Here is an 8,956-nt window from a genome sequence, read left to right as displayed (position 1 = left end):
CTTGTATTCATCCATATCAAGGCCTTTATAATCCAACATGCCTATGTGTGCACTTCTTATGGTCAGGTCACCTAGAGGGAATGACGTAGGACGACTACGGGTAGGCGAGGAAGGGGCGGGACGACAGGACTAAGGGTAGGATGGGTGTGAGGGATAAAACAATCCACAGAAATTCACGGTCGGCATCGGACTTTAAAACCGATGAAAAATCTGGTGGTGCAGCTCTGACCCTTATCAAGGGCGGAAGTACTGTCTTCCCACCGCGACGATGCCTAAGCACCGAAATCAATAAGTCAAATTCGCGTCGCGAGGAAACACTCGAGAGGGAGGTAGAAGAAGCAGAGAATCCAAACCAATTCAGATTCCGACGGCGGTGAAACTTCCCGAGAAAACACTGGACGGAGAACACTTCGACACCAAAGAGTTCAGGCGTACCTCAGCACCGTAGTGCATGAAGAGGTTGCGGGCAATTCTGATCGTGACGAAGCTGGGCGAATCCGGGCGTTGAATGGCCCACTGGATGAGGATGTGGCTGGACGTTCCGGGCGTTGAACGGCCCTGGCTGAGTGCGGTTGTCGTGGGCGAAGCGTCAAGCGTGGGCGAACACCCGGTTGTCCGGAGCGCTGGCGCGGAGCGCTGAGCGCGCTGGCGCGCTGAGTGCCGCGGCGCGCGCCAAGCGCGACGGCGCCGGATGGCTCAGCGCGAGTGCAGCGCGCTTGAAGCGCGACGGCGCTCGGATGGCTCAGCGCGATGGTGGACGGAGGCGCACGGATGGTGCATGGGCGGCGTGCGGCGCGGCGGCGCGCGGCGCACACGAGCGGCGGGCGGTGCTCAGGGTGCGGCGGCGACGGGCACGCGGCGTGCGCAGGCGCCGGCGGGCCTGCGTGGGCAGTGCGTGGGCGGCGCGTAGGCGTGCGCGGGGGGCGCGCAAACGTGCGTGGGCGGCGCGCGGGTGGCCTGAGTGTCTCCTTGGCGGGGCTACCCTTGCAGCCTTGGGCGAGAGAGGGAGAGGGTGAGAGAAAGAGAGAGAAGAGGGGAGGCTGACGTCGCAAGGCCGCGGCGGTGACGGCAGCGGCGGCGGCGACGGCGGTTGGGGTTTGAAGGTGGAAGAGAGGGGAGGCTGGGCAATCCTCCAAGAAGAGTTAAACAAAAACTCGATTCTTGAATTATGACTGCCTAAGAGTTTCTTGAAAACAATGGCCTTTATATAGGCCTTGGAGGAAAGAGAAAATGATGAGAAAATAAAGACGTGCGCCGTGTCACGCCAAAGGGCAGTTGTGGATCTGCCTTTGGCGTCGTGTCATGACGCGCGTGGGGACGTGCACGGGTGGAGACGTGGTGGTCGACGGTTGCGGCGTGTTGATTCCCGTTGACCGTGGTGGGTTGACTTCCGTTGACCGCGGTGACGTGTTTGGCGCTGAAGTGTTGGCGTCCTCGCCATCAGGGAGGCCATGAACATCATTCAATCTCTTGGCAGAAAGTATGTCAACTAACAAACGAGGGTAGTCTGGGGATTAGGCGCCCTCAAGACATCTAATACATACTTCAGAAGAAGCTTGTGTGGCGTATGCATGCCACGAGCTCTCCGTTTGGGTGCTTTATATCGTCCAAGTATGGCAAGTGGGCTTGCCATCAATTTGATATCAAAGGCTTGAAATAGTGGTGTACTTGGCAACACCACTAGCTAAAGATATCCACAGTGACAAGTTGGCACGTCGACCAAGGCATGATTAGTGCTTGGTATGATAATTGGCTTGAAAAATCCACATTAGCTAACCACCCTAATTTTCTACACAATTAACTTTAGTTGACCATAACCCAAATGCTAACAAGGAACACAAGGCTCTTATGGGAGCAACAAGGACTTTTGTTAGACTTCTTATTGATGGCTATGGTAAATGAGACAAGGACCTTCCCTGATCATCCTATCTGGATACTCATGGATAATGAGAGTTTCTCTTGTCTTTCCTCTTAGAATAACTTCAAATATATGCATTTGGCACCCATTGGTTATCACCCACGTCTCATTCTTCCTTTGGAAATTTATGCACCATGGCTTATCTAGCGATGACTGGCTGACCCATATTGGTCACTCCATTAGTTTGCACTGCCATTGTAGCCTGTCTCTCCTCAAGTTGAGACTATGGAACACCTCTTCTTCCATAGTGAGATCGCTAAGAAATATTAGCACCAATTTATTCACCATGGCGTTTGATTTTCCGTACCCATATTACACTAATACCGCTAGAGTGCTCTAACAAAGTCTTTATCTCCTCAACACACTCTAAGCTTAGCCCTTGTCTACACATCACCATAACATACTTACGATAGGAGATATGGAAAGGATGAAATTCTTTTCATTTTGTTTACACGGTCCACCATGAGCGCACACGATGTCATGAGCCTCGTCAAGCAATGGTGAACCCATCACCTCATACCACCTATTGCTTGATGCACACTACCGTGTGATGTACTCTGCACCTAGGGCCTCCCTGTCTCTTTGACCGGCATTGCCACCCAACTACAGATTGTCCATTGGCACCCACGACCAATGGGTTCTTTCAAGTTCAATGTGGATGGTGTAGCCAAAGGGAACCCCGGCCCAGTCGATAGAGGTGTTCTCATTTGAGACCACTCATAGAGTATCACTTTTGCTTTCTCACATTTCAATGGAGTTCAGATTGACAGACTACCGATGCTATAGCGATACTCTATGACTTACTCCTTTGTGAGGAGTGAAACCTTCACGGTATCATCATAGAATTGGACTCAGAGTTGTAAGTTAATATGCTCCATGCAAGCTCATGCTCCTAGTGACATCTTCAGAGTGTATGGCAGGACGTCACGTGGTGTCATATGTGCCTTACCAGCATTCGTCACCAGCTATGAGAAGGGAACCAGACGATGGATACTCTTGTACCCATTCCCTCTATATTATTTGGCAAGATCTTCCTTGGGAGGCCCAAGTCAGTCATCGCGTCGAGAGACTCGACATGCTAGCGCTCCGCACACACTAGACTCTTGCGCCTGACGACCCCACGAGTGGTGTATCACATGGAACACTAGAGGCGGGAGTGCATGGCGTCTTGCCTAAACATTGAACCCTTTACTGAGCTCCAAGTTGATACCTGCTCCACGCATCGCCGACTCTGGAGGACACGAATGAATTGTCGGCACTAGAGGTCTCCACTACAACACGCATCGGTATCAATATTGTATTTTTTTCCTTTGTGCCATGCGCGTGTCCGAGGGAATTCATGTGTAACTAGGATATTTATGCTTGATCCACACCTATAAACTCTTCTAAAAAATCAACCTTGCATATATAAACCCCCCTAGTTGGCATCTAGGGCACGGTTGGTTCGGTCTTCGAGCACAACCTTTGGGTTGTCATACCTGCCATGGTGTTTTGCCAAGAGAGAGAGAGAGAGAGATAGGGAGAGAGATAGATAGAGAGAGAGAGGGAGAGAGATAGAGAGAGAGGGAGAGATAGAGAGAGAAAGAGAGAGAGACTCTGGATCTCTCTCTCTTTCTCTATCTCATTTTCCCCCCTTTCTCTCTCTCTCTCTCTCTCTCTCTCTCTCTCTCTCTCTCTCGTGCGCTTTCCCTTTCTCCATTTGACTCTCTCTCTCTCTCTCTTTCTCTCCCTCTCTTGTGATCTCTATCTCTCGTTGTCATTCTCTCTCTCTCTTTTTCTTAGTTTCTCCCTCCCTCGGGCTGTCTCTCTTGTTCTCTCTCTTGAGCTCTCTCCCTCTAGCTCTCTCTCGCTCTCTCTCTCTCTTGTTCTTGTGCTCTATCTTTCTCTCTCTCTTGAGCTCTCTCTCCCTCTAGCTCTCTCTCCCTCTTGCTTGTTCTCTCTTGCTTGTTCTCTCTTGCTCTTGTGCTCTCTCTCTCTCTCTTCCTCTAGTTCTCTCTCGCTCTTGTGCTCTATCTCTCTCTCTCTCCCTCTAGCTCTCTCTTTCTCTCTCTCTCTCTCTCTTGCTTGTTCTCTCTCGCTCTTGTGCTCTATCTCTCTCTCTCTCTCCCTCTAGCTCTCTCTTTCTCTCTCTCTCCCTCTAGCTCTCGCTTTCTCTCTCTCTCTCTCTCTCTTTTTCTCTCTTGCTCTTTTGCTCTATCTCTCTCTCTCTCTCTCTCCCTCTCGCTCTCTCTCTCTCTCTCGCTCTTGTGCTCTATGTCTCTCTCTCTCTCTCTTGAGCTCTCTCTTCCTCTAGCTCTCTCTTTCTCTCTCTCTCTCTTGTTTGTTCTCTCTCACTCTTGTGCTCGATCTCTCTCTTGTTATTTCGTTCTCTCTCTCTCTCTCTCGCTTGTTCTCTCTTGCACTTTTGCTATGTATCTCTATCATTCTTTTGTTCCCTCTCCCTCTAGCTCTCTCTCTCTCTCTTGTTCTCTCTTTCTCTCGTTCACTCTCTTGCGCACTCTCTCATGTTTTATCTCAGTCTCTCTTTATCTCGTTCTCTCTTGGTCTGGCTCTCTCAATCTCTCTTTCTCTCTTGTTCTCTCTCCTCCTCTGGCTCTTGCCTCTCTCTCACACTCTATTGCTCTCTCTTTATCTGGCTCTTGCCTCTCTCTCTCTCTCTATCTATCTATCTCTCTCTTCATCTGGCTCTTGCCCCTCTCTCTCACACTCACTCTCGTTCTCTCTCCCACTGCGGTGCTCTCTCTCTCTCTCTCTCTCTCTCTCTCTCTCTCTCTCGTTCTCTCTCGCTTGGGCTCTATCTCTTGTTCTCTCACTCGTGTACTCTCTCTCTTTATCTCTCATTTCATTTATTATATATATTATTTTATTTATCTGTAATTAATTCGAACAATTCAATATGTTGATCTGATCTGAACTGATCCGATCCGCTCTAATGTAACGTGGTCTGATCGAGGTTTAAATTCTATTGTTTGAACGATCAGATTGAATCCCCGATCCCTAGGACAGAGGAGTTCTTTTTTTTCTGGTATTTCTTAAATTTAGTTCGAAAAGTTTGAACAAATTTTGGTCTATTTCAATTTTTCAAATGCAATTGATTGAAAATATAGATCTAACTCGACCAAAAACATTCTCAGTAGGGAACGGCAGCCGTCATCCGTCACGTCACACGTCACTGTGACGGCAACGTGACGGATGACGTGACGGTGACAGTGATGAAATTAGGGGACTGTGACAGTGACAGTGACTAGTGATGGTGATGTGACGGTGACGCGACGGTGACGGAGCGTCGCGGACGAGTGACATGACGGGACGGCCGTCACGGATGACGGCTGTGACGGATTTTTAAAAATGACCAAAAAAGTTTTAAAATTGTTAGATTTAAGCTTTTCGATGGCCTAGAATTTGCCATGTGGTGTTGCTAACTCGATTTCTTGGCATTTTGCAGAAAAATCCCTACATTAATTCGCGCGCACAAAAGGATTCCGTCCAAAGATAATTGGAGATATGCCCCTCCAATTCTATCTCCTCCACATGGTTGTTTTTCCTGTCATATGTGACTGTGACGCCGTCTGGTGACGGGGATGTGACAGGGATGCCGCAAACCGTGACGGTGACATGAACTTGACAGATTTTTTTGAAATCCTAGGACGTGTGACGGGACGGTGATGTGACGAAACTTTCATCATGTCACCGTCTGTTACGGATTGTCATTCTTCCCGTCATGTCCTGGACGTGCTGTTCCCTAATTCTCAGATTGAAAGATTTGGAGAATATCGGTCAGAACGGAACGAAAATAACAGAAGACGGATGACGAATAATCAGGACGCGATCAGGAGCATTGGCAGCCGTCGGATCGGAACGACCGTCCAGAATGTTCTTTCCCGAAGCGGCTGACGTGGACAAACAAGCCTTAGATCCGACGGCTTAAAATATCCCCCCAACGTGTGTAATCCACGTGAGAAGGAAGATCGGACGGCGGAGAATCGTCCCGGGCCCACCCCGGATAGGTAGAAAATCTCCTCTTCTTCTTCTTCTTCCTCCTCTAGCCGGCCGAGCTCTATCGCTTAGCCATGGCTTCTTCCTCTCTCTTCTCCGCCTGCAGGCTCCCGCTCAAGAAACCTAGCCGGAGAAGAAGGCAGATTTCGAGCTCGAAATCGCTGCAGATCCGATCGGAGGCGCTGAAAACCGACTGGAATTCATCGAAGATCGCGGAATCAGCCGAAGACGAGGACGCGATCCAGAAATTCCTCAAACGCGACTACAAATGGGGATTCTCCTCCGATTTCGAGTCGTTCTCGATCCCCAAGGGCCTCTCGGAAGACACCGTTCGATCCATCTCCTCCATCAAAGGCGAACCCGAGTGGATGCTCGAATTCCGACTCTCCGCGTTCAGGAGATTCCTCCGCATGAAGGAGCCGCAATGGTCGGACAATCGCTACCTTCCGATCGATTTCCAGGAGATTTGCTACTACTCCGCTCCCAAGATCAAGCCCAAGTTGAACAGCCTCGACGAGGTCGATCCGAAGATTCTTGAGACCTTCGAGCGGCTGGGCGTTCCTCTGAACGAGCAGAAGCGGCTCTCCAACGTGGCTGTCGACGCCGTGATCGACAGCACGTCGATCGCCACCACCCACCGCGAAACCCTAGCCAAAGCCGGGGTCATTTTCTGCTCAATCTCCGATGCAATCAAGGAATACCCTGATCTGGTGAGGAAGTATTTGGGGAAAGTTGTTCCTCCGGGGGATAATTTCTACGCGGCTCTCAATTCCGCGGTTTTCAGCGATGGGTCCTTCTGCTACGTGCCCAAGAACACGATTTCCCCCATGGAAATTTCAACCTACTTCAGAATCAACGACAGGGAGACGGGGCAATTCGAGAGGACTTTGATTGTGGCCGAGGAGAGAAGCTTCGTGAGTTACTTGGAAGGTTGCACAGCTCCTTCTTACGACAAAAACCAGCTACACGCTGCTGTTGTGGAGCTCTACTGCGCAGAAGGGGCTGAAATCAAGTACTCTACCGTTCAAAATTGGTACGCTGGCGATGAACAGGGGAAAGGGGGGATCTTCAACTTCGTCACGAAGAGGGGGCTCTGCGATGGAGATGGATCGAAGATTTCTTGGACCCAGGTTGAGACTGGATCGGCGATTACTTGGAAGTATCCCAGCGTTGTTCTTAAGGGGAAGAACACTGTCGGGGAGTTCTATTCTGTGGCTTTGACGAAGGATTATCAGCAGGCGGATACGGGCACGAAGATGATTCATGTGGGAGATGGGTCGAGGAGTAGGATTGTTTCCAAGGGGATTTCTGCTGGGAAATCGAGGAATTGTTATAGGGGTCTTGTTCAGATTTCTCCCAATGCGGAGAACGCAAGGAATTTCTCGCAGTGTGATTCCATGCTCATTGGCGATACCGCTGCTGCCAACACTTACCCTTACATTCAGGTGCTTCTTTTTTTAATATTGGTTTTTAAAATCTCACAAGATTTTGATGAACTATGCCTCTTACGTTGATTTGTCTGGAGTGGTACTTTCAAATAATGCTACGGTTAAGGTCTTTCGATCTATCTAAACAAAGCATAAATCATTGTTTAAACTCGATAGCTGGCCTTGAATCAGCGATTTTCTGAATTGTTTTCTCTTCCTGTGATCCTTTGTTTATCCTTCCTTCTTTTTCTGGATGATGGTAAAGCTCCACCATCATCATAAATGATGATGGTAAAGCCATGTACATTGCCCCGAGATTCGTTTATATTTTCTTCGTTTTGCAGAAAATATAAAGAACCCTTTTCCAGAAATTTTCTGAAATTGTGTGTTTTTCTTTCCTCAACTTTGGTTGTAGATTATTTCAGCCGGGCTTAAGTTTTTCATTGCCAACCGATGAAACTTTTGCCGGTTTTCTTAATTATCTGATATTTCCATCTCTTGCCCGATGAAGTCTTAATTAATATACAATAGGACGCGCCAATATCTGATAGAGAGATATAAGTCGATGATAAATTCTGCATATTAAAGCAATGGATAATCATGATTTGACTTTGTCAGATAATACCAATAGCGTAAACTAATGTCAATTTTCTTTATTGCACATCTTGATGAGACCAGATCTGCGATGAATTGACATTTAATACCTACATTCGAGACAGTGATGTGCTTTTGTATCGAGGAAAAGAGGATGTTGCCCTCTGGCTATTCTTCTAAGCTTGTAGCCATAAGCATGGCATCATCATCACTGTATGATGATGATGATGTTGCTTGTATCTGACCACGCTTCCAATCTTGTGCCAATGAACATGGCTTTATCATCATATCATGATGATGATGATGATGGCGTTGGCCATGCTTCTAACTGTGTGCCAATGAAAACATGACTTTATCATCATTGTACGATGCTGTTGCTATCTGGCTATGCCTCTGATCTTGTGGCAATAAACATGGCTTTGTCATCATTGTATGATGGTGATGATGATATTCATGATGATGATGGTGTTGCCGTCTGGCTATGCTTTTATTGTTGTGGTAATGCGCTTGGCTTTATCAACATTGCATGATGATGATGATGGTATAGCTGTCTAACTAACCTTCTAATACTGTGTCAATCACCATGACTTTTTCTTAATTATATGATGATGATGATAATGGTTGTGATTATGAACTTGTCTGTGAATCACGAACAGGTGAAGAATCCATCAGCTCGTGTGGAGCACGAGGCGAGCACATCGAAGATAGGGGAGGACCAGCTGTTCTACTTCCAGCAGCGGGGCATCGGCCACGAACAGGCGGTAGCTGCGATGGTCGGTGGCTTCTGCCGAGATGTATTCGAGAAGCTCCCCCTCGAATTCGCCTCTGAAGTGAATGCCCTCTTGAACCTCAAGCTCGAGGGATCTGTTGGTTGAACCTCATCTTTCTCTCTCTCTCTAAGTTGAATGCTTGACCTACCAGGTTTTCTCACACTATATGTATGTATGGGGCCTGAGGTATGTAAATTTCTCCACCATGTCCATGGAAGCTCTAATATAAATGTTGCTGGAGGTTTGGGTCA

General features: G+C 48.3%; 1 protein-coding gene across 1 annotated transcript; it reads left to right on the top strand.

Moving 5' to 3' along the window:
• Positions 1-5,947: 5,947 nt before the first annotated feature.
• Positions 5,948-8,956, top strand: ABCI8 (ATP binding cassette protein 1). Its single transcript, XM_078581379.1, has 2 exons — positions 5,948-7,359; positions 8,592-8,956. Exons 1-2 carry the CDS (start codon positions 5,989-5,991, stop codon positions 8,808-8,810), a joined length of 1,590 nt encoding a protein of 529 aa, XP_078437505.1. The 5' UTR covers positions 5,948-5,988; the 3' UTR covers positions 8,811-8,956.

Source organism: Wolffia australiana, chromosome 9 (genome assembly GCF_029677425.1).
Source record: "Wolffia australiana isolate 7733 chromosome 9, ASM2967742v1".
In the NCBI taxonomy this organism is placed as follows: Eukaryota; Viridiplantae; Streptophyta; class Magnoliopsida; order Alismatales; family Araceae; genus Wolffia; species Wolffia australiana.
The sequence above is the reverse complement of the archived record's forward strand: the minus strand, read 5'-3'. Positions and strand labels throughout refer to the sequence as shown.

Bases quoted from the DNA above. Each gene is read 5' to 3' on its own strand.
- ABCI8 (XM_078581379.1), top strand. From the start codon at position 5,989: ATGGCTTCTTCCTCTCTCTTCTCCGCCTGCAGGCTCCCGCTCAAGAAA. The intron at 7,360-8,591 runs GTGCTTCTTTTT...AATCACGAACAG, and splicing joins ACACTTACCCTTACATTCAG to GTGAAGAATCCATCAGCTCG.